We start from the raw sequence: 24947 nt of genomic DNA on the forward strand, positions 1-24947 counted from the left end.
TTTTCCAAATCCAAATTCCTGGCCTTCGGGCGTGACTTCTACCTGTAGAGGATGATAACGGGCACTCTCGTCCAGTGCAGACCTCCTGCTGTAGCCCCAGGCTCGTGGCTGGAACTGCCACTGAACACTGCCACCTACACAGCCGAAAGCCTTGAAGATCAACAACTTGAAAACCAAGCTCATCCCTTTCCTCGAGCTCTGTCCCCGCCCCTGTGCTGGGTACCATCCTCCACCAGCTATGCAGGAATCAGACTCGCCTGGGACCCTCCCTCCCTCTCCTCCCCGCTGCACAGCAGGCTGGACTCCTTATGCTGGCTTTCTCCTCCTCGCCATCGCACAGTCACGGCTGCAGCATGAGGCTCATCATCTTTAATGGCCTAACAGAGCAGCTTCCCACCTCCGGCACACGCACATGCCAGTCATTTTCCTACAACTCCAATCTGCACAGAGCCTCCGTGGGCTCCCTGTGAATATGGGATACAGTTTGTAATCCTTGGCCAGCTGCCCACAGCCTCTCAACTCCAGCTCCTCTCTCTCTCACTCTCAGGGATCCTACACCACACCCTGACCTGTCTCCCACTGGGTTCCCCCAGCCCCAGCTCTGGCCCTGCAGAAATGCCGGCTGATTCTCGGGTCATGCCTCTGCTGGTGCAGCCCCTCAGTGGTAGCCCTGCCCAGCCTCTCTGTCCAGCACAGATCCCATCAATCAGCTCCTTAGGGACACTTCTTGCCCATTTGCCCCCACTTCTCTCTAGCAACCAAGCCCTGCACACATTCCTGCCCCAGCCCCCTGCCATTGGCTTGTGTGTCTTCTCACCATTTGCCTCAGAGACCTGTATGCTTCAGAGGCAGGAAACCAGTCTTATTTTCATTTCCCGGTGGCCTAGAGCAGTGCCTGTGACATAACAAGGGCTCGATAAAGCAGAACAAACGAATCTAAAACCTCCTGCTATCTGAGTGAAGGAAGGAAGCCCCTCAGTGCGTCAGGACTGCCTAGGCAGGTTACAGCGATAGTCACTGGCCTGATCGCTGTGGATGCCCTCTTGGCTACAGGTCTTCTAGGGGCCTTTACAACAGGGGTAAAGGGAAATGCCTGGAGCAAGGTCAGGAATAGAATCAGGGCCCCGGGGCCAGCAGCCAAGATTTCATAGCAGAAACATGCCGAGCATAGTCATTCTTTAAAATGAATGAAGCGGAAGGGAAGGATTCTCTAGAGATTTTTGACACCAAATATTGTCTTGGGATTTGTCTCACATCCATTTCATGTTTTTAAAAGGAAAGCTTTTGTTTACATTCACCCCTGAAAGCATGCGAAAGTCGATGAAAAATACGTGCTGAAAACGCAGCCTAGCCAACCATCAGAATGCCTCTGTCCCCAAACTGTCATTTTGTCCAAAGCATTTGAGAAGGCCTCTGAGGGTGGGTAGGTGGGGGGCCGGGGGCCACGGGCCACTTGTGGGGATCCCGACGCCAGCAGGCACCCACCTTGTCAGCCTCGGGCTCAGCTGCCAGCACCGGGGCCTCTGAGGGCGTGACGGTCTCCGTCGCTCCAGTCTCTGTGCGCTGCAGCTGCGACTCCACGTACTCCCTCAGTGACTCCAAATCCCGCTTTCCCTTGTACTGATCCACCTGTCCCAGACACGGGCACGCCGCTGAGTGAGTCCACTTCGGTGTTCTGAATCACTTAAGCCTTCCTCCAACCCCAGCTTGCCCAGGTCAGATCTCCCAGATGTCTTAGCTGTGGTGCAAAGTCTGCATGTTCATATTTAGACGGGAATGCAGAGAGGATAACTGAATGCCTCGGCTTTGGTGAGAGAACTGTACGGGCCCCTCTTCCCTCCACGGGGTTACGCATCATGCAAGTCTGCGGCAGAGGCCTGCCAGCGAGCCGTTGTGCTGATGGGGAACTCTGAGCCGCTGACCATCGGCCAGCGAAGGACGGAGGGAGGCAGAACCGGACCAAGTGCAAGCCTTAGCTCGGTTCAAAGGCCTGAAGGTTTGTGTTCACGACCAGAGCACAGTTAACCCTGTGACTGTAAGATCTGGGTTATTCTAGTGATAACTTGGGCCACTGAAATGTTTCAAGGTAGTATAACAAATGAATTTATCTCCACAACCCAAATCTTATCAATTAAGAGAAAGACATTTGTTCCATTACACACATTTCTCCAAACCAGTGCCCTAACAATCAAGATTGGCAATTCACTGTACCCATTAAACCACTCAGTAGCTCAGCCTGATGGGGTTAAGAGATGAAGAACTCTCAATACTAAGAAGTGCAGACGTACCTTTTTCCCATCTCGGAACCAGGGGTTAAGAGATGAAGAACTCTCAATACTAAGACGTGCAGACGTACCTTTTTCCCATCTCGGAACCAGAGGAGAGTGGGATAGCCACGAACCTGGTTTCCGGAGCAGAGCTCATAGTGCTGTGTACAATCGACCTAAGAATAAAGGCAGATCAACTTCCCAGTCAGTTTCTCCATGAACCTTCTTGCTAATGGGAATACTGGACGCTTTGTATGTTACAAATATTCTTTTCAAAATCCAGATTCTGTAGCGACTCTGCCAGCAAAGTGCAGTTTTTGAAGAGAATGTTCCTAAAAGCTACGCTAAAACATACCTGGGCTAAAGGGAGTAAAGGAAAGACTTTAGAGGTAAGATTTATTGTATTAACAGCTCAGTTAAACATGCCAGTTTTTAGGAAGCAACATTTTAACTCGAGCAAGTAAAGTCAGCACCTGGTAGCTAGAGTCAGGGCTCTGGCTTGACATTTGGTGGTGGTGGGAGGGGGTTAGCCTGGCTGTCGGTGACTGGGACCCAGACCAGTTCACATGCCAGCTTAGAATTTACTCTCATGCCCAAGCTTAGAGGGTTTTAAAATCAACAGGGAGCAAGAAGTGCATTCTAAACAGGAGTAGTTGGTATATAATAAAGGTAAGACTACAAAGATGTCAAGATTATAATCCGTCCTTAATTCTATAAACTTATCAACAAGCACAGCTCTTCAAGCTTTTTCTTTCATTTAAATCTCATAAAGCTACTGCTAGCCCAACATTTTCATGAAACATCTTATTCTAAGTCATTGCTTGCTTTTTTATTTTCTACCAGCACTGTAACAGGTAGGACTAAGTTGTTTTTCACTATGTCAGCAAACGGGGGTAAAAATACTATTTCAACACCTAATACCCGTCAGAGAGCAGCTAAGGTGCGGAACTGAAGTACAGGAGGCCTCAGCCCAAGGTCGGGAGAGGACAAGCATTTTTAAGGGTCCAGTGTAACCCAGCCACACGTGCCAGGGATGAAGGGCTTCAGCATGGTCACCTAGGCTTGTGTCTGCTCACGCCTGGGTCTGCTAGGATCCTCTATGGATATAAACCTAAAAGAATCTCCCATCAAATTTCATACAATAACTAAGTAAGGATACAAGGAATGGGGTAAGACAGTAGACAAGATTATTTTATAATTACTTCCCCGAAATGTTCAATAAATATAAACTGATAATCATAACATGTATAATTAGTATATATTATCGTCAGCGTTTAAGAGGCAACAGTGAAAAATCCGTTTAACTGACAACAAAAGTGATTACAATTTACTAAGCATCTGCCTCATGCTGAGCATCACACGAAGCAGTGTACTTTCATCTGCCCAGACACCACACAGTAGATCTTAGCTCAGTTTTGCAAAGGGGTAGACCGAGGCGTGGAGAGATTTTGCCCAAGGTCAGCCAGCCAGGTCTACCCAACCCCCAAGTTTACACTTTTGACCATCTCACCATCCCAAGTAGATCATCTTGTTAACCATCATTCAGTCCTAGACATGCAGCATTACTTTTGTATACAAATCAGCCCCATGGCAAGGTAGAAAAATGAGGTTTTTAAGAAACGAAATCTATGCATGGTGTCTGGTGGGGGCTGGAAAGTGGACAAGAATAAAAGTGATGTCCCTGGAGCTACACTGGATATTTCCAGAAAATCCAGTTACACAGAAGTTGTCAGACATCACTCTTGGCTTCTCTGTATAAAATGGGAAATGCTGGAAAGAATCCCAGGCACAGTGCAAACTGAGGGAGGGTCTTCTGCGTGCCTGGGTGAGCACAGAGCCAGGGTCCTTTTAGAGAGAGCTCTTGGGTGAGGTCGAACGTGGACGGTCTCCAAGTTCGTCCAGTGAACATTCTACAAGGCTCTACCCCATATCTTTGCAGAATGGGCTCTGGGGCTGCCAATTCAGATTTGGCCATCTCTTCAAAATAAACAAAGCAGCCGAGGCCATAATTTATCTCTAGGCTGTGGAAAAGCCAGCAAAACTCAAAATCAGGCTGCCATCTGTGAAGGTGAAATGAATTATCAAGTGGCACACTAAATGGAATTAATAAATCAAGTTTGCGACTTTGCACACAGAATGAATAATGGGCTGCTCTGCTAATTAATCCAGCCCAAAGCAGTCCATTTCCAGTTTAATAAGGGCTTTCACTCACCTTGCCAATCTTGACAGTTTCGGAATGTTCAAGGCCCAGAGCCAGCTGCTCCCAGGTTGGAGCCAGAGCTTTGCAGTGACCACACCACGGAGCGAAGAACTTGATAAAGTGGTCGCCTGGAGTGGAGAGCCACGGCAGAGATGGGGGAAAGAGGAACTGTAATTTATGTCAGACCTCACTAGAGAGTTAATTGAAGAATCAGATCTTTGTCCTGCTTAGCAAATCTCAATTCGGCATGAGCACTTTAATTGGTACAAAGGGACTCCATCAAATGTGTTTCTGTTCATGAGTTCATAACAATACTCAAAACCAAATTTGTCATCTTTGATGGACAATCAGCAATCAACTCATTATTTGGAAAACTGTAATAAAGGGAAAGAATCAGGCATTTCTCCCACCTCTCCTATATGCACTGTACCACTGAATAACCAGGTGATAAATGAGGGTGAGTTTCTCTTGGTTAAAAAATGAAGGGATGCTTGAATGAGTCTCGGCACTTGGCAGCCCTAAGGAATGAATGGACCCAGGCCCTGCCTGTCATGGTCACCCACATCCCAAAGAGAGACAACTGGACGTTCTGTGCCCCTACCAGCTATGAGGTCTTCCTGTGCCCCCAAAAAACATCACACTGAAACTGATTCTGTCCCCAGACCCAACTACCAATTTCCAGGAAACAGAGAAATCAGGGAAACATGTAGACCACACTACGGAGACACAATTAGCAAAGTCTGGACCACGGGGAGCTCTACAGGTCAAACCACCTATGTCTTCAGCAAGAAAGATAAAGAGATGTCTGGAGAACATGCAGGTTAAAAAAGAGCCTTAAAAGATATATAAACACACACACATATAAAACTATAGTGCTCAGGAATGTGCACTTCAGTGATGAAACCATAAAAGGAGTCGTGATATGGTTTGGCTGTGTCCCCACTCAAATCTCATCTTGAATTCCCACATGTTGTGGGAGGGACCAGGTAGGAGGTAACTGAGTCACGGGGACAGGTCTTTCCCATGCTGGTCTCGTGATAGAGAGTAAGTCTCATGAGATCTGATGGTTTTAAAAACGGGAGTTTCCCTACACAAGCTCTTTTTGCCTGCTGATATCCACGTAAGATGTGACTTGTTCCTCCTTGCCTTCCGCCAGGATTGTGAGGCTTCCCCAGCCACGTGGAACTGTGAGTTCTCCATTAAACCTCTTTCCTTTATAAATTGCCCAGTCTCGGGTGTGTATTCATCAGCAGTGAAAACGGACTAATACAAGTGGTTTCCACAAATGTCAGGCAAGTGCCTTCTTGGAGAAGAAGGGAGGGTGGGCTGTGCCCTGGATGGGACACAAGAGGCTGGCAGTTTTATTTCTTGAACTGGACAGTAGTTACAGTGTGACCACTCTATAAAAATTCATTAAGCCCTACATTTGTTTTCTCGATCTGTATTATATTTTATCATAAAAAAAGTTTAAAAAATGAAACCACCCCCTTGGCTAGGGGGAAAAAAACAAATAAACCCTCACAGCATCATTATTTGGACACAGAAGGTGTTTAGCTGTTCTACCCTGACATTGGGCTGATACCAAACTGAAATCAGGCTGTGGCCGGGGAGAGAACTAACCAGTGGCATGTGCCTGGCGTCTGAGCAGGACTCTGCCACACTAAGGCTCACAGCTACCGCCTCCTCAGCACAGCAACAATGCACTTGAAGAAAATGGTGAAAAACTTCCTTTAAAAGTTAACAACTTCCATTAAAAAATGGGCAAGGCTGAAACCATGTGCAGGTGCACGGTAGATCCTGTGCTGTAAGGTGGAGACAGGCTCTCTGGGAACCTAATCAGAGTACTGACGGGAAGCCAGCAAGGGCAGGAAGCCACCATGCCACCTACATGACACAGCTCTGTGGCAGTGACCCACTTAGGGAGGCGGTGGCTAGGCCTGCCGGAGTCAGTGTGTAACAGGTGATGTGGGAAACACATCCTGCTCAGAGCCCAAGACAATCCCAGCTGAAAATGCATTCCCGTAGCGGAAAGCATGCTGAAGTTCCGCCGTCAGGGCACTGGTATGGATGAAATAACTTTTAGCAAAAATGGGAAAAGGCTGAAGGCCTCACGATAAGTTACTGTGGACAGTAAGTGTGGTGGGGGAGGGGCTCTGACTCCCAGCAGGCACAAGTCACAAGGCCAGAGGCAATCCAAGCCATTTCTCACGTTTCCAACCTAGTCTTCTAAGGGGATTTCTCTCCATGGTAGCATTTGGTAATGGGAGCCAGCCAGGAAGCCAAAATTGCTTTCAAGTCATTCGGTGTTGGGCCAAGTTTTCTGAAACACATCTATGTGTGAATAAAGGGAGACTTATGTATTCACACTGGAAATTTTATGGGGATCATTCTGATATTAGGAGACCATTTTCAAAAAATGGGATGTGGTATAGAAAGATCTTTTAAGTGTAAAGAGTAACTAATTTGATTCATATTATAACGGTGTCATTAAATTCTGGGTTTTGTTTGGTTGTTTTCTGAGACAGGGTCTCACTCTGTCGCCCAGGCTGGAGTACAGTGGCATGATCACAGCTCACTGCAGCCTTGACCTTCCAGGCTCAAGTGATCTTCCCACCTCAGCTTCAGGAGTGCCTGGCACTACAGGCATGTGCTACCATACCCAGCTTTTTTTTTTTTTTTTTTTTTTTTAAATCTTCTGTAGAGACAAGGTCTTGCTTAGGCTGATCTCGAACTCCTGGGCTCAAGCAGTCATCCCACCTTGTTCTCCCCAAGTGCTGGGATCATAGGCATGAGCCACTGTGCCCAATCTAAATTCCGTTTAGACAGGGAGAAGCTTTTGTTTCTGCCTGAGGTCATTAAGCATATGATTACCATTAATACACAGGCATACTTCCGAGATACTGTGGGTTTGGTTCCAGACCATTGCAATAAAGATAATATCACAATAAAACAAGTCACACAAATTTTTTGGTTCCCTAGTGAATATCAAAGTTATGTTTACACCATAGTCTATGAAGTGTGCAACAGCATTACTTCTTTAAAAACAATGTACCTTAATTTAAAAATATTTTATTACTAAAAAGATGCTGACAGAGGGATACAAAGTAAGCACAAGCTGCTGGAAAAACCGCTAGACCTGCCAGATGCCGGGCTGCCAAAATCCTCAATCCGTAAAAAATGCAGTATCTCCAAAGCGCAATAAAGTAAAGAGCAATCAAGCGAGGTGAGTCTGTCAATAAACACTCTTAGCCAAGGATGCACTGTCCAGCTAGTGTGCGGGTCACGTGTGCTTAGCATTAGACTCGGCGTTTCTATAAGGGCACAGACAAAAGGAGAACTCATGTTTAAGAGGAGGTGCACCGAACAACGGTCCCAACAGCTCCTCTAGAGTGACCCTTTGTCAGTGCCACTGATGCTGCTATCTAAGAGCCCTTGAGTGGCAGGAAGGAAAAGCCCAACACGCCAAGGAATAATAGTGATTCTCTGAAGCTGGCATCAGGACTTCCTCCTTACCTTGTGCAACGTGCAGCTCAAAGTTGCTTGCTGAGAGCTCATACAGCCCCTGCTTGAGCTCGGGGGTGCTGGGTGGTTCCACTTCTGGCTCTGGTGTCTAACAGGAGGAAATAAAACAGTCCTGGGTATGTCAGTGGAGACACAGGGAAACCATCCAGGAGGTGACTGTGTCTGTGGGGAACCACCTGCAGATGCCTCCCTCACCCAACAACCTGGAACCTTTGTACGATGCTGCTGTGCTGAGTGAGGTCAGGTCAGGAACTGATCTCATCAAGCCCTCTGGAAGCTTCAGCAAAAAGCCCCTCGTCAGCCTCACCCTCGGTGAAAGCTCTAGGTCTGAGGCTCCAGGGCAGCCAAGTGATAGCTGTCCCTACCCCAAAACCCAACCAAACAAAGCAGACAATGCAAAGGACAGTCTTACCCTATACCCTGTCCTCTTCTTTGAAACGTACTTGGATACTTCACAAAGAATACAAAATACAACACCCGATGGACGTATTCTGAAGGGGTCAGCACTTGCAGACACCAGAGTGCCCAGCGCACTGGCTCGTGCCTGTAAACCTAGCGTTTTGGGAGGCTGAGGCAAGAGGACTGCTTGAGCCCAGCAGTTCAAGACCAGCCTAGGCAACAGAGTGAGACCCCATCGCTACAAAAAAAAATTTTATTTACCTGAGCATGGTGACGTGCGCCTGTGATCCCAGCTACTTGGGAGGCTGAGGTGGGAGGATCACTTGATCCCAGGGGGTGGAGGCTGCAGTGAGCTGAGAACATGCCACTGCACTCCTGCCTGGGCAACAGAGTGAGACTCTGCCTCAAAAAACACACAAACACTAGGGTGGCAAAATGGACAAAGCTGAGAATGAGAAACTCAGGGACCAGGAGGGCCTGGTTATCCTTACTTCACACAAATGACAGGGAAAACTGTGAGGAAGACACAACTGTGGAAGACTGATCAGAGAAAAGGAGGTGATGAGAAGGAAAATGCAGGTGACTGAAAAGCAACAGAGAGAAAACCATGGCATGAACATAAGCTGCACCTTCAAGAAAGAATGTAATTCATGTGACTAAGTCTGGTACAGAAAGAGGGGGAAAGGGGCTTTTCAAAAGATGCTTCTGCCAGGACCCAAGCAGACAGCAATGTGTGCAGCTGTCTAGTCACAATCCTACATTTCTCAACTTTTCAGACCAGGTACAGCTGTGGCTTCCAACCAAAGTAACCAGAAATGAGGGAAAGATAATGAATGGAATCAGTGTTCTGCTGCAGACACATTAAGTGTGTATTACTCAGCTTTTATCTGGGGGTTCATATTCCTATTAAAAAGAATATCAAGCTAAGTTGTTAAAGGCTTTAAAAGTGCTGACAGTTCAAAGCTGTGCAGGGCTGGAATCATAAAGAATCATAAAGTTTCCCTTCTGCTGCCAGTGCGTCAAGACTTTCGAAGTGCTAAATACCCACACAAAAGAATGCCCGAGGGAAGAATGGCTAAGTGAACAGTCAGTGAGTTCACATAAGGTGAAATAAAATACTGTGTGCCACTCTCCATGAGATGTTCAAGGGCCTTTCAGTATGAAGTGTTCATTTATGGCACGTGCGGGGGGCCTCTAGTTGCTTCCTGGGTTCCTGGCGGACTCCAGAGCAGTCCCCCGGCACAGGAACACCACAGTGCATCCCAGAAGCAGGTCACTTCTCGCCCTACAGTGGCAGCATAAGCTGATATGGTGCTTAAGAAACCTGGCAATATTCATCAAGAGCCATAAAAATGATCTCTTTTTTTATTCTTGGCCTTACAATTTTATGTCTGGGAATACTATATTCTAAAAATATCACTCAAAAGAAGGGGGGGTGGAAAGTCTTTTACAAAGATAAACTTGTTCCCTACATCATTACTGATGATGGAAAAAGTATAAATAACCTAAATATCCACTGACAGAATTAAGAGTTGAATTATGGCAAGTCCACATGATAAAATAATATAAGACATGATCAATATAAAGACCACATAAATATATAAAATCATTAGTGAGATAAAACATGTTTGTGTAACTGTTCAAGAAAAAATACAGAAGCAAACATGGAAATATAAAAATTGCAGTAGAATGTACAAAGTGACAAATTGTCTTTTGAGTTTCTTGAATATTGCCACAACACTTAAAAAAAATCTAAATTTATCCCACATGAATATTAAAAAATGTATGTACTAAGTTACTTAGGTATACAGATAAAGAACTTTTTTTAAAGTTTTCACTTAAAAAGCTAAGAGAATTCTGGTTTCCAGTATAAAGTGTATATACTTAAACTTTTCCACAATAAGGCGCATTGTCATTGTTTCTGGCAATTATCTGGGGCCTCCTATTGCTGGAGACACTAAAACATGGCAAGTAGGTGACTGTGGTTCTGTGGTGGCATGGGGGGATTCCACGCGGCCATCCTGCTCCCACACTGAGGAGACAGAAAATCCCTTGCAGAGCCTGGACTCGGCCTCTCAGCCCTTCCCAAACTGCAGGTGAGGCCGCCACCTCCACTAGGGGAAATGGGCCGTGAGATGAGGTCTTTCTGCCATCCCGATACTGGCTGCTGGTTTCTTGAATAAAGCCATCATAGAAGACGGGCTTTTTTGGTGAATTTATTTGAGGCTATTAACTCCTCCTTAAAATTGGTTTCCTACCATCCAATATACGTGTCCCCTCAAAGGGAATATTTTCATAAAGGAAACAATGTCTAATTTAAATCTACATGAAAGTCACACCTGCTCATTCAGCTTTCTTGCCAGGACAAAGATGCAGATTTCCTGAGAGGTCTGCGGTTCTCTCTTTTAGCTAAAGTTAGGTAAGTCTCTGGTTCAATGACATACATCACACACCAACAGTCTCCACCATACAGTTCAGAGAGTCTTTTTTTTTTTTCACGACAGTTTTTGCTCTGTTGCATAGGCTGGAGTGCAGTGGCACGATCTCGCCTCACTGCAACCTCCGCCTCCTGGGTTCAAGTGATTCTCCTGCCTCAGCCTCCCGAGTAGCTGGGATTACAGGCGCCTAGCACCTGGCTAATTTTTGTATTTTTAGCAGAGATGACGTTTCACCATGTTGGCCAGGCTGGTCTTGAACTCTTGACCTTGGGTGATCCACCCGCCTCAGCCTCCCAAAGTGCTAGGATTACAGCCGTGAGCCACCACACCCAGCCGAGTTGAGAGTCTTTACAGGTGAGGGATAGAAGCACTGAATCAGCAGCCAAGTTTCTGATGAGGTCATCAGAGAAGATGGGGCAGAGCGGAAGAGCCGCACAGACACACTGGAAAATGGCACCAGTAAGTGGCAAAGCTCCAAAAGGACCACCACAGACCACCTTCAAATCAGTGGGCGCTTAGCTGATACAAGAAGGTAGTCTTAGGTATTTGTTGAAATTGAAATTACAAAGACTTCAGATGCTCTTCCTAGCTCATCAGGATCCTACAGTGTAGGAACATGGGAGTTTTTCCAGTCCCTCTCCAACACAGCAGCGTGACCCACCAGGTCTACCCGGCCTCCAGGGGCCTGAGCGCTCGGCATTAATCAGAAGGCACCACCCACAAAGGAACACTTAACCAGTGGTTTATGACCATGATGATTTATAACAAAGTGAAGACTTCCAACATCAACTGGGGAGGGGGAGGATTATAAATCCTTTTTAGTACATAATATTCTAAGAGTCTACAATCTCCTGATATTAGCCTTAGTATGGGAAGTACATTAAGACACAGAGTATTAATGGTACAAAATGATGTTATAAGCAAAGCCCATTAGAGACTCAGGGACTGAGCACTGAGAAGAAAAGGAAGGATCCACCCTACAGGTACAGCTGGCGGGCTAGGCCCGAGCCAGAGGGCTGCAGGTGGTGGAGGGCAAAGGTCGGGGGGATGGGAGGAGGCTCCAGTGCTGGCTTGGATAGGAGATTCTAGGCTGGGCCCAGCCCTGACCCCAGGTGGTCCAGAGTCAGTCTCTGATGCTGGGGTACAGTTGTGAACCGTATTACCTGTGACAGTGGCAGGGTGGCAGTGTTAACAAGGAGTAAGTGCTTATGTGTGAGACCACACAAGTGACTTCCCTGAAGACTGACTACACCCAAACAAGGCGCAGGGTGGCGGGGAAGACAAACACCGAAATGGTGGTAACTGCTGAAGCTCAGGGTTTAGTCTTCTCTTGACTTCTGTGCACATTTCGGTATTTCCATACCAAAAAGTTTCTGTAAAAGTTCATCTTTACCTATAATATCAATAAGCTCCAAAAAAAAGCAGAGTTGCTTTAAAATGGCAGCCTTAATCATTAACCTCAACTGGCCTCTGCCCCGTTACATATTACCCCAAAGATGTAGGCAGGGAGAGAGGGAGGGAGGGAGGGAAGGAGGTAGGCACTCACCGCTGGCTCCTCGTTCAGTGTCTGCAGCATCCAGTTTTCCAGTGTCTGGAAGTCCCGAGGACCCTGGTACTTCACAGCTTCTTGGCCTGGCTTGAAAAGCTTTAAGCTGAAAGAATAACAAAGGATTACACAGAGCAAAAAGAAAGTTGTCTTATCAGAGAGCAAACTCACTTAGTGAAACAATCAGAAAATGAGCTGTCAAGGGGCTGCAGCCAGGCACATATCTGCTCCTCTCTGATAAAAAGGAAACAAAAATAACGTTCCGGGAGATAATACATTCAGTTAATCCTAAACTTTTAGAAGTTTCTGATTTTATTCAAGGAAAACTAAAATGAGGTGAAAACTTCCAGCCCACTGCTGTGACTGAGGCCTCAAAAGCTGCAAGTATTCAGTGCTCCTAGGAGCAGCCTCGGGCCTTCCCTGCAAGCTACTGTTAGGCTTTCCTGGCTTCAGCAGTTGTTATTGTGTCTGTGTTCAAATTAGGACTGGAGTAGATACAGTGTTGTTTTGCAATTAAGGTATTCTTCCAGGCCACCTGGCAGGTATTCAACTCTTACAAGGCCTGAATATCCAGTTACTGTGAGAATTCAAGTTTCCAGCTATAAGAACATCCTTGACATTGACTGATGCCATCCATTCACCTTCCCACAGAGAAGGAATCTTTCTTTTTCCTACAAATGTTGGCCTCTGAAGGAATCTGCAGAGAGGATACGGGAGTAGGTCCTTTAACCGTAAGCAAAAGACATCACCAGAGGATGAAATTAACACTCCCAGTTCCTGGATCCCTCCAGCAGTCATGGGAAAACATGCTCTAATACTCTAGATAAAAATCCATAGACGGTGTCAAGGATAGGGAAAAATGTGACTATAATAGAAGAAAAAAGAAATACAGAGTACCATTTGTTGGCAAGCCTGCTCATCTAAACACCCCTGCCACTTCTACAGCACATATGTGGATTTTGTGAGTAAATGCCTAATGTACGGTATCAGAATTGTAAGACGGCAACATATGTAAAAATCTGACATGAAGGTTTGAATAGTGTCTTAGTTTAACGGCTGTAACAGAAGACCACAGGCTGGGTGTCTTAGAAACAACAGAATCTATTTCGCCTAGTTCTAGAGACTGGGAAGTCTGAGATCAAGGTGCCAGCAGAGTCAGTGTCTGGTGAGGGCTTTCTGGTTCACAGATGGTGTCTTCTTGCTGTGTCCTCACATGGCAAAAGGGGAAACAGAACTCTCGGGCCTCTTTCATAAGGTATGTAACCCTATTCATGAGGGCTCCACCCTAATGACCTACTCCCTCTCAAAGGCCCCACCTCCTATTACCAGCATTGGGGATTAGGATTTCACCTATGAGTGCTGAGGGACACAAACATTCGGTCCAAAAAAAAAAAAAAAATGGCTGATTCTCCTTAAAATGAAGTCACATGTCTAGATTAGGCTTTGAAATTAAAATCGGCATACTGGCCTTACCCAGAACCTAAGATGGCATGATGGGGCATAGGTAAGGTCCGTAATGTGTCTCCAACGCAGAATATACATCCAGCTTCCTCAGCAGCTCAGACTCTCAAAACCACAAAAACCAGCCAAAACTTAACTAGATTTGGCCAGTACACCGGCTACTTCACAAAGTTCAACATAAGCAACTGCAACATCTGCGGTATCAAAGATGATTGCCCTCACCTAGCCTGGCATCTCCCCAGGCTCCCACAAGGTGTGTTCTGCACCTGGAAACAGAAACTGCTTCCTGCACGGCTCTGTCTCCCACTAACGCTCTTCAGGAAGGGAAATGGGTGGATCCTCAAGACATCAAAAAGGACCAGGGACTGTCACACTTGTGTCTTTGCTAAAAGTAAAATACAGTAAGTCCTAGCCTATGATTTCTTTTTGTAATTTGCTATTCATTTGCAAAACAAGTAATTTAAAAAATATATCTTCTTGTTGTTGGACTGATAATCGTTCTAACCTGCCCAAGAAGTCTGAGATTCTTCCTCGGTAAGTTCACAGAGCCCAGGGACAGAGTGGACACTTTTGGTCCAGACCTTCCAGTCAGTTTGGGGCATCTGACTTCAATTCTCACTGTCGATAGGGGTGAGGGAGGTGATGGAGACTGGGCCACAGGGTACAAGCCCAAACAAAGTATTGCCCCAGATTTCTGCTATTACCAAGCCTCTACATGGGCACTTGAGTCTCCTCTATCAAGGAGACTGCAGGGAGAAGGTCCCCATGTAGGTACTGCCTTGGCAAACAGCATGATGAAACTTCTACTACTGTAGACAGTGTTATCAGTTGAACTGTGTCCTGCAAAACAGATCTGTGTAAGTCATAATCATCAATCTCAGAAGGTGACCTTATTTAGAACAAGGTCTTTACAGAGATATTCAAGTTAAAATGAGGTCACTAGGATGGGCCCGAATCTAGCATGACTGGTGTCCTTGTAAGAAGGGTTTGGACACAGACACACACACACAGGGAGAAGGGCACATGAGGACAGAGGATGGCAGTGATGCATCTACAAGCCAAGGAACGCCAAAGATGACCAGGAAACCAATGAGCCAGGACGAGGCAAGGGAGGATTCCCCTACAGGTTTCAGAGGCAGCATGGCCCTGCTGGCTCCTTGATTTAGGACCTCTGGCCTCCAGGACTGTGGAGAATACATTTCTATTGTTTCTGGCCACCCGGTTTGTGCAACTTTGTTACAGCAGCCTAGGAAACTAACACAGGTAGTTTCCGCCCCCCTCGCCCCCCGTCAGTCCTGCCCTGCTGTAATGATTCGTGACTGGCCCAACAGGAAGACCTCAAAACATTTTACTGAGCACAGCCAGCCATCTCTAGGGGGCATGGGAGCCCAAACTCCCGGCCCCTCCAATCCTTTACTCCAGTTACACTTGCCAGGAAAGAATAACGGAAAGCTCATGTCCTGCATGTCCTGACACATGCCTGGACTCAGGCAGGTACAGTCATCATCTGCTTCAGGCCTCACAACCACTCTATGGGATGGGTACTGTCTTGGAGGAGTCAAAGCTCACTCAAGTCAATCTACAGATGCCCCAATGCGACCACATTTCATACAGCACATTCCACCTCCTGCATTCTCGGGGGGAAAATAATCTGTTCTCGGAGCTTCTGCAGGGCAGTGATGGTCACAGAGGTTCCTTCCCAAACTGTGTTCAGTGTGGTGTAAGTTCATTTTTGTTCTTTTTAATAACACAAAACCAGCCCATGGTTTACTTGGGGAGACCAGATCTTCTCATTAAAAATCTAAACACATGATCCAACACGGGCCTTTTTAAATTTGTGACTTTTTAAATTTGTGATGGTTTTTGGTGAATACCAACTATGGAGTAGCTGATACTGCAGCTGATAGCTGTTATGGTGGAAGCCTTCACTTCCTTCTCTGAAGCCCCGTAACACATACCACGCTCAGCTCCATTACAGGTCCTGTGTCACCTTCCCTGTGGCACGGGTGCACAGTCTCAGGCCACAGATGGTCAGCAGGTTAAGTGGAAAGACACCACAGCCAGCTCACCCCTGAACTTTGAAAGCAACAGGCTCTCAACAGGTAAGAGTTCACCTCTTCACCCTCATCTCTGCTCACTACCTGCTTCTTTGGGATGCTCTTGATCCACACTTTCAGTGCAATACTATAAAGCATAGAATAGCTAATGCTTTTACATAGATACAGATAGTAGGCAATTTTATCTCCATTGATCTGATTTAAAGTAAACCCAAATTATGCCACGTACATTAGCAAGAAGTCACCAAAGACCAAGAATTCCAGAGTCGTTTGTGGAAATGCCCACATTTCCAAATGGTAGGGAAAACCCTAACATGTATTGGGTGTGCTCAGATTGGTGTCTGCACACATTCCATGTAAGTCCTGTAACAATGTTTGGGGGATCACCTTACTTACAGGTTAAATGATGAGGCCAGAGCTGGGTGGTAAGTAAATGGTAGAGCTGGGATTTGACTACGACTTCTAGGTTCAAGCCTAGAGCTCCCTCCACTTTTCTGCCTCCCAGGTTTGAATATAAGCTCCAATTGCATGCTTTATTGATGGTCCCCTATATTACTCCATTAAGCGATAAACTGTATAGAAGTGACTTCATTCCTCAATTGAAACAAACAGCAAGGAAGTGACTGTGGCAATCCTTCCACCTCCTTCAGAAACAGCTTCTCTTTTTTGAAGAACTGCTTTTCCCTTCAACACTTGGCACATGGCGTGAATGGGCATGTGTCTTGCTATAAGCTCCTGTTTCCCTGGCCACAGTGACTATTCCTGGAAGGAATATTCCAGCCAAGCAGGGCCAGTCAGTGGTGGGCCCTTCTGTGCAAAGAGAGATACAGGCCTGGAAAGCCGTCATCTCAAGGGAGGCGCAGCAGAAAACAGACCCCAGGCCCCTGAAGCTGGGTCTCAGAGGTTCCTCCACAGCCTTTTAAATAGTCCTTTCTTTCTGTTTAATAAGAGAACAATTCTATTTCTAGAATTGAGAACATTTCAATTTCTATTTCTTATAACCAAAAAAATTCTTAACTGTCAAGGAAGTAAGTAGCATCGTCTGTCAGACGCTATACTTCTTTCCAACAGGAACAGCCCTGTGGGAGTCACACGGGACGGAACTATAGGAAGGGTGTTTGTGAATAAGAGTCACCAGAAAAAGCAAGCCAAAACTGACGACAGTCTATGCACACTGTGTAAAATGTACCGGTGAACATCTAGCATGGCGGGACCGCCATTTTTGTCTTGCAAACACATTCTCTTATAAACAGGAAAACCCAACACTGATGAATTAAAGGTTATCCAAGTATAAAAGCCATCTAAAACAGACACAGCATTAAATGCAGTTTCTCCCTAATGACAGGGACTGCCTGCTTAAATTTAGTATCTCTTCACTCCTTTACCAAAAGTTTAACTAGGACTTTCTTTGTAGCTAGGAGCCATCTGGGAAGTGTACCCCCTTCCTTCCAACTTACGTGGGGTATCCTCGCACCCCCTGGGCGGAGCACACATCGGCGTGGGCCGTGCAGTCCACTTTAGCCACATAGACTTTGGCATCTTCCATGCTGTTGTATTTGTCTCCCAGGTCATTCCAAGTCGGCTGCAGCCGCTGGCAGTGTCCACACCTGGAACAAGGCAAGAGTACAAGCACACTGAGTATCAGGTCATAGGGCAGCCGGCCCACAACTTCAGGTCTGTCCAGGGGGCAATGGGGCTCTCAGTCCTTTCTTTACACCACTGCAGATGGCAGCTCCTGGACCAGTACTCCAGGGCCTCTCTCCCCTGCTCCCATCGCTCCAGAGTCGCTGCCCTGTTCTCAGCATGAAATCTTGGCCTTGTTCCAGTATTAAACTTAGCAAAGTGTTGCTCTGGATCCTACTTGTTCTGGCCCTGCTGACCTCCCGCTTGACTTCTATCCCAGAGACCGCCCTCCCTCCCTTGTGGCCTACTCCTGAGCCCGACTGCAGCATCTGCAGTGTTCCCAAAGGACTATAGCTTGGCTTGGCCCTGGGACACATTCTCTCTTACACTTCCTCCCTAAACTCCACCTAGCTAAATCTATCTGCCCTTCAGGTTTCGTTTGGGTGTCACTTCCTCCAGCAAGTCTGTTCAGCACCCATTCTCTTCTCCTGCCCTTCTGGAAAGCCTCTCTACTCCTCCCCTGGACAGTAGCTTAGCACTTCCTGCTGTATCTGCTACTTTTATTCGTCAAGTCTCCTCCACTATATAACCAAATAGCTACAAACACAAGGCAATCTCAAAGTTTAATCAACTGCAATTTTCTCCAATGAGAAGGAAAAAAAAAAGTTTGTGGCCACCTAAACTTCTAGGGTTGAAATAAGCAAACGTCTATTCATAGTATTCATTGTATGAATTCAGTTATGTATAAATATTTTAAAATCACCCATCATTTAAAATAGTATCTTAATCAGGCTTCTTGCCACGCTTCACATTTCATGAGGATATCAGCATCTTTCCCAACACTAGACCTTGAGTCATACAGCTGACCACAGCTCTTCCTACGTTCTCAGGACAATATGTCTACAGTGCCATACTCGAATTTTGAATGAGACAACCCTAGAAACTTTATCCCAGGTTTCAACTACAATCCCATAGCATTATGACACATGGGTTTGTTATTTAATATGGTAGGAACACACTGATGCCTACAATGTAACCACTTTGCTGTATCGCTTTTTAAAATGCTTTTTTTTTATTATACTTTAAGTTTTATGGTACATGTGCACAATGTGCAGGTTAGTTACATATGTATACATGTGCCATGCTGGTGTGCTGCACCCATTAACTTGCCATTTAGCATTAGGTATATCTCCTAATGCTATCCCTCCCCCCTCCCCCCACCCCACAACAGTCCCCAGAGTGTGATGTTCCCCTTCCTGTGTCCATGTGTTCTCAATGTTCAATTCCCATCTATGAGTGAGAACACGTGGTGTTTGGTTTTTTGTCCTTGTGATAGTTTACTGAGAATGATGATTTCCAATTTCATCCATGTCCCTACAAAGGACATGAACTCATCATTTTTTATGGCTGCATAGTATTCCATGGTGTATATGTGCCACATTTTCTTAATCCAGTCTATCATTGTTGGACATTTGGGTTGCTTTTTTTTAAAACACACTTGCTTGTAAGAACACCCAACGCTTAGAATTGTGACTTCTTCCTCAAAATAATTTAATAATCTCTGTTAAATCACTTTTTATTTTCTGACAGATTACCTCAAAAATAAGCATTTAAGTCGGATGCAGTGGCTCATGCCTGTAATCCCAGCACTTTGGGAGGCCAAGGCAGAGCTGCTTGAGCCCAGGGGTTCAAGACTGGCCTGGAAAACACAGTGAGACCCCCATCTACAAAAAATTTTAAAAAATTAGCCTGGTGTGGTGGCACACACCTGCAGTCCTAGCTACTTGGGAGGCTGAGGCAGAAGGATCACTCGAGGCCAAAAGTTTGAGGCTGCAGTGAGCTATGATCACACCAATGCATTCCAGCCTGGGTGACAGAGTGAGATTTTTGTCTCTTAAGAAAAAAAGGATTTAAGCCAGGTGTGGTGGCTCACACCTGTAATCCCAGCACTTTGGGAAGCTGAAGTGAGCAGATCATGAGGTCAGCAGTTCGAGACCAGCCTGACCAACATGGTGAAACCCCATCCCTACTAAAAATACAAAAATTAGCTGGGCATGGTGGCGTACGCCTATAATCTCAGCTACTTAGGAGGCTGAGGCAGGAGAATCACTTGAACCCGGGAGGTGGAGGTTGCAGTGAGCTGAGACCATGCCACTGCACTCCAGCCTGGGCAACGGAGCAAGACTCTTGTCTCAAAAACAAACAGATTTAAAGGTAGCACTGAAAAAGTCTGCTTCAAGTTAATGTGTCTTCCCTAAACAGCACTTTCTTGGCCAGCTAAGAGAATCCCTGCTTTATGAGATACTCAGATACAAAAAAAAAAAAAAAAAAAAAAAAAAAGCACAATGAAACTATACATGCAAATTTAACTTCTGTAGATTCAACAAGGTGAGTTTGTTGGGGGAGGGAAGAAGGAAACAAGAAAAAAAAAAAAAAAGGCAATTCCCACAGAACCCTGAAGTGTGTGCAAGCTGGGAGATGTGAGGTTTTTGTTCCTCAGCTGGCCTTGGTTCCTACATGCTTCTCATGGCATAAGCATCTCTCCGACTACATTAAGTGTGACCCTGCTGTCTAAGGGCACAGGTTTGAGAACTAGTCCATTTGGTGTTTAACCAAAGAAGCCATGATAGTTCTAATGCTGGAGGAAACGCTGGCAGTGAGGACTTACTGACTGACTGGGGCAGTGTCCAACAAGACACCTTCCTAAGGGACTGTCAGGGGCAGTTCTGACCCTAGGGGACTTTGATCAGATATGCTCATTCTGGAACTTTAGAACTCCTCTGCAATCTTGACAAGGTTTTGTTTTGTTACTGCCTTTTTTTTTTTTTTTTGGGAAAACACAAGATTAGATTAAGAATGAGAGTAGACAATAAATAAGTTTGTGGTGCACTAAATCAAAACTGACCATTCTGGGCCATCACCAAGTTGGGCGTGCCCTTGCTCCTGGCTGTGATGGGGCCACAGGTGTTATCTAGTTGGCCCTGCGGCTACAGCACCCAGCTCTGAGACAGGCAGCTGCATTCACAAGGTAGCCTGTGGCCAAGAAGTAGAGCAAAGCTGCCTGGTCCAAATCTTGACCTCACTGTCACCAGGTTTGGGGTGACTCACAAACTGGCCATACAGAAGCTGTGACCTGATGTTGGCACAAAATCTACAGCAGCAGGACAACCCTGCAGCTGCCAAGTTCAGGGCAAAAATACACAGATCAATGTTTTTGTTACAGGGGCCGCAGCCCCTTAATCACACGTGGGCTTTCACCATTACACGGCAGGTGAAACTGGAAAAAGGTATGTGTGTGTTGAGGGGGAGTCCACTGAGTGTTCTATCTGAGCTCCAAATGCTCAGCTCACCACTCCAGGACCTCCTTCCCTCTCTTGCATAGACCCCTCCAGAGTCACCACCTTGCTCTCAGCCTTACACTTACCAAGGTGTTGTGCCAGGTATTGTTGGTCCTACTTGATCTTGTCCCTGCTGACCTCCCATTTGACCTCTCTGCCCACTCAGCCTCTTTCCTGGCAGCCTATTCCTGAGCCCTACTGCAGTATCTGCAGTTTTCTGAAAGGGCCCTCTTAAAAGTCAAACTGAAATACCATCATAGAAACCCACATATCTCTATTTAAATATCTGTAGTAGACTATCAAGAAGTCAACAAATACGCCAGGCGTGGTGGCTCACGCCTGTAATCCCAGCACTTTGGGAGGCAGAAGTGGGCGGATCACGAGGTCAAGAGATCAAGACCATCCTGGCCAACATGGTGAAACCCCATCTCTACTAAAAATACAAAAAGTAGCTGGGCGTGCTGGCGCGCACCTGTAGTCCCAGCTTCTCAGGAGGCTGAGGCAGGAGAATCGCTTAAATCCAGGAGGTGGAGGTTGTAGTGAGCCAAGATTGTGCAACTGCACTCCAGCCATCTCAAAACAAACAAAAAACACAAACAGTTAATTTTTCTGGAAGCATCCACCTAAATGTCTAGAAGCCACATATAATGGAAAAGGAATTTACTTAATACCAAGTGCCCAGATGTGCCAGTTTTCTCTCACTCAGCCCAGGACTAGCTGGTATTTATTGCAAAGATTCTAAACTTAAAATTCCTTTGGCACTGCAGGGACTTATTACATCTACGTGTCAGTTTTTCTTAAAAAAAAAAAGTAAAGGATGGGATGTGATGGCTCATGCCTGTAATCTCAGTACTTTGGGAGGCCAGGGCAGAAGGACTGATTGAGGCCAGGAGTTTGAGACCAGCCCCGGCAACACAGCAAGACCCTGTTTCTACCAACTACAACAACAACAACAACAAAATAAGCTGGGTGTGATGACCTGCGCCTGTAGTCACAGCTACTTCAGAGGCTGAGGCAGGAGAATCACTTGAGCCCAGGAGTTAGAGGCTACAGTGAGCTGTGACTGCATACCACTGGTTTCAGGCTGGGTAACAGAGCAAGATCCCATCTCTAACATAAATAAATAATGAAGAAAGAAAAAAGAAAACCCATGGACAGATGTATTCCACTGAAATGGGCTCCAATTAAGTAGTATATTTAATTGAAATAGTTGCTGAGAATACTCCCATACAGAGAGAAACTGTTAATATTGCCTGATTGTTTTATGTTACAAAGTAATTTCTAAACCATTGGAGTTCTAAAAATTCGAGTCAGTTGGTTCTTAGGAATGTGAAACATAGTGTACTTCATATATACATTGCTAATAAACCCACAGTGGCCCAAAAAGTTGATTTAACTCCAAATGAACTGAAACGCAGTAACAGCCTGAATAAGGGTTAACAGAAAAACGTTTCTCCCAGTTTGAAAAGTACAATTTCTGAACTGGCCATTTTTCTTAGGGTACCTTTTCTCTATGCCTTCCTACATCCCTTTCCCAAGTGAGCCTCTACTGAGCTTTGGGGAAGAATACCAAGTTCTGCAACAAGAACCTGCAGGCTATTCCAACCTCTCAAAGGTCTTGTGTCCTAAAATTATGGCTTTCTGCTCTGGCCTGTGATCACTTCCCTTCCTCGGGGCATCCCGGCGCTGGCAGGAAAGCTGTGCACATGCTTGTGTGAATGACAGGAAGCCATTCCGTGGGATGAGTGCCAGCGTAGGGGTCTCTCAGGTCAGCAGCGAGGCCCACACCAAAGCCTCGCCCAGAGAACCAAAGCAAGAGGGACCATCTGCTCAACGGAGGGGCTTTCCCGATCTCACACATAACAAGTGACCTGGACCCGAGAGAGCAGCAGGGTGGCGACAGGACAGCCTGGAGTTGAGGACCAGTGGGCTCCGTTCAGACAGTACATCCATCCTGAGCTGCAGGGGGGGCGGGGGGGGGTTCCAGAATTCGCACTACCTTGGTCTTCCAGGGGTAGCTCAGCAACCCTCCTCTGCCTGGACCACTCCTTCCTATCCCACAAAACACGCACAAAGTGGGAAACCACACCTTCCTGGGTTCTATTTTTCAATTAAAGCCTCTGGAAGGGGACGTGCCCGCAGTCTAAGTGTCCCAGCCGACCCTGGTGGCCGCGGCAGCAGCAAGGCCGCTCTGGTGAGTGCACGTGGCCCACGGGCAGGCCGCGCGTCCGGCCGGCACAGGAAGTTTGGGGCGCTGGGCAGGGACCGCGGGGTGACATTTGGATTCCCGGCTGCCCGAAAAGGCGACGACCCCACCTTCCCCTCCCTCGGTGCCGAGGTGCAAGAGGGGGTTGAATTCAGGAGCGCGGCGCAGGGCGGGCTTTTCCCGGCTGTCCCCTCGGGGACCGCCCCCTCCTCCCGCACCGCCCCGGCCGCCGAGCGCCACGTCAGCCGCGAGTGCCCGGCCCGCTGCGCTCACGCCCCCCGACCCGGAGCCCCAAGCCCTCGGTCCCCTGCAGTCCCCGGCTCCCGGCCCCGAGCCGCGGCGCCCGCGCCCCCCCACCTCCCAGCCGGAGCCCCGAACCCGCAGGGTCCCCGCGCTCCCGGCCCCGCGCCCCCAGTACTACACCCCACAGCCCTGAGCCCCGAGCCCCGCGCCCGCAGCGCGCACGCCGCTGACCGGAGCCGTCGGCGTCCACGTGGCCCCCGGTCCGGGACCCCCCGCCCGCGGCGCCCAAGCGCCCCACGCCCCCCGAAGCGCCAAGTGCGGAGCAGGGCGCCGGCCTGCGCGGCGTTACCAGGGCGCGAAGAACATGACGAAGTGCGCGGCGCTCTGGATCCCGTGCGTGAACATGTCGGCCGTGTACAGGTGCTTGCTGTGCGGGTCCTGCCCGTCCCCGCCGTCTGCCGCTGGGGGCCCGTCCGCCGCCGCCGCCTCCTGAGCCCGGGCGCCCCAGCGCCCGCCGCCGCCATGGCCCAGCAGCAGCAGCAGCAGCAGCGCAGTCAGGGCCGACGGCCGGGCCAGCAGCGGGAGGAGGCGTCCTGGGCGCGCGGGCATCGCGGCGGGGCTGGGCGCGCTCTCGCCGCGGCCGCCGGTCCCCTCGCAGCGCCCGCCCCGCGCCCCGCCCCGGAGAGGCCGCGCCCCTTCCTCTCCCCGCCCGCCCGCGCCGGCGCGCGACCGCTACCCGCCCGAGGCCCGGCTCCGCGCACCGGCGGGGAAGGGCTGGAGCGAGGGACCGAGTCTGGGAGAGCCTTCCGAGTCCGGCCTCCTGCCTTCCCGCCACGGGACGGCTCGCCCCAATCCCGCGAGGCTCCCGCGCCTCCGCAACCCAGGCCCTCACCCCTTTCCCCAAGGGCCCGCTCTGCTCGGAACGGCGGTGAACACACGAAGTAACGATGAGGCCAGCGGGAAGCCACGGAGGGGCCGGTCAGCCTCGGCTAATCTCAGCTCACACAAGCACCCCGCGATTTCAGGCCAAAGGAAGGAGAGAGCTGCTGTCAGCAGAATGTAGGAAGTCGGGCAAAAGACGGTGCGGTTTGCACCTGAATGAGTCAGATTCTTGGCTAGAGCCCAACTGTGATTTTCGACCTGGGCTCAGAGGGTTGATGAAACCCGCTTCCCAAGTGAACCCCTTGCTGGTTACCCCTGCCCGGCCTTAACTCGGGGATGAAGAGGAAAGAACGTCAAAGCGGCCTCTTCTAGGCAAGAAGGCACCTAGCAGGACTGGCTGGGGTCCTACTGTGCCCTCATTTATCCCGGTTGCTAAAATGAATGACAGCACGCCTGCTCTGGCTGAACTCAGCCTGTGGAATGGCCGGAAGGCATCCCTGCCCGGCGCCTCATAACTCGCACCTGCACACACACCTTACAGCAGATGGTAATCGAAAGCTCCAGCCCTACCCCGGGGATCTGAGGCTAAATTAGGGAGAATCACCGGGTTGCTTTCCGGGATCCTGCCTGCTCTTTGATTATCCTCAACCCAGGAAGCCCCAGGTGGTTAACTCCTGGCTTGGCAACAGGGGACGCGCCCACTGTCTCACCTGTCATTATTCTGCTCCTGCCTTAGGCCCAGCCACTTACGAACCTTTAACCATG

General features: G+C 48.0%; 1 protein-coding gene across 1 annotated transcript in view; it reads right to left on the reverse strand.

Moving 5' to 3' along the window:
- Window positions 1-23962, reverse strand: part of TXNDC5 (thioredoxin domain containing 5) — a 29611-nt gene extending 5649 nt beyond the window's left edge. The window contains exons 1-7 of the mRNA XM_063665792.1: window positions 23650-23962; window positions 17348-17497; window positions 12373-12478; window positions 7981-8077; window positions 4480-4595; window positions 2357-2443; window positions 1486-1629 (exon numbers count right to left, since the gene is read on the reverse strand). Coding sequence (XP_063521862.1) covers window positions 1486-1629; window positions 2357-2443; window positions 4480-4595; window positions 7981-8077; window positions 12373-12478; window positions 17348-17497; window positions 23650-23909 — 960 coding nt within the window. The 5' untranslated portion in view covers window positions 23910-23962. The remainder of the gene's footprint in view (window positions 1-1485; window positions 1630-2356; window positions 2444-4479; window positions 4596-7980; window positions 8078-12372; window positions 12479-17347; window positions 17498-23649) is intronic.
- Window positions 23963-24947: the final 985 nt, after the last annotated feature.

This window comes from Pongo pygmaeus, chromosome 5, assembly GCF_028885625.2.
Source record: "Pongo pygmaeus isolate AG05252 chromosome 5, NHGRI_mPonPyg2-v2.0_pri, whole genome shotgun sequence".
Classification (NCBI taxonomy): domain Eukaryota; kingdom Metazoa; phylum Chordata; class Mammalia; order Primates; family Hominidae; genus Pongo; species Pongo pygmaeus.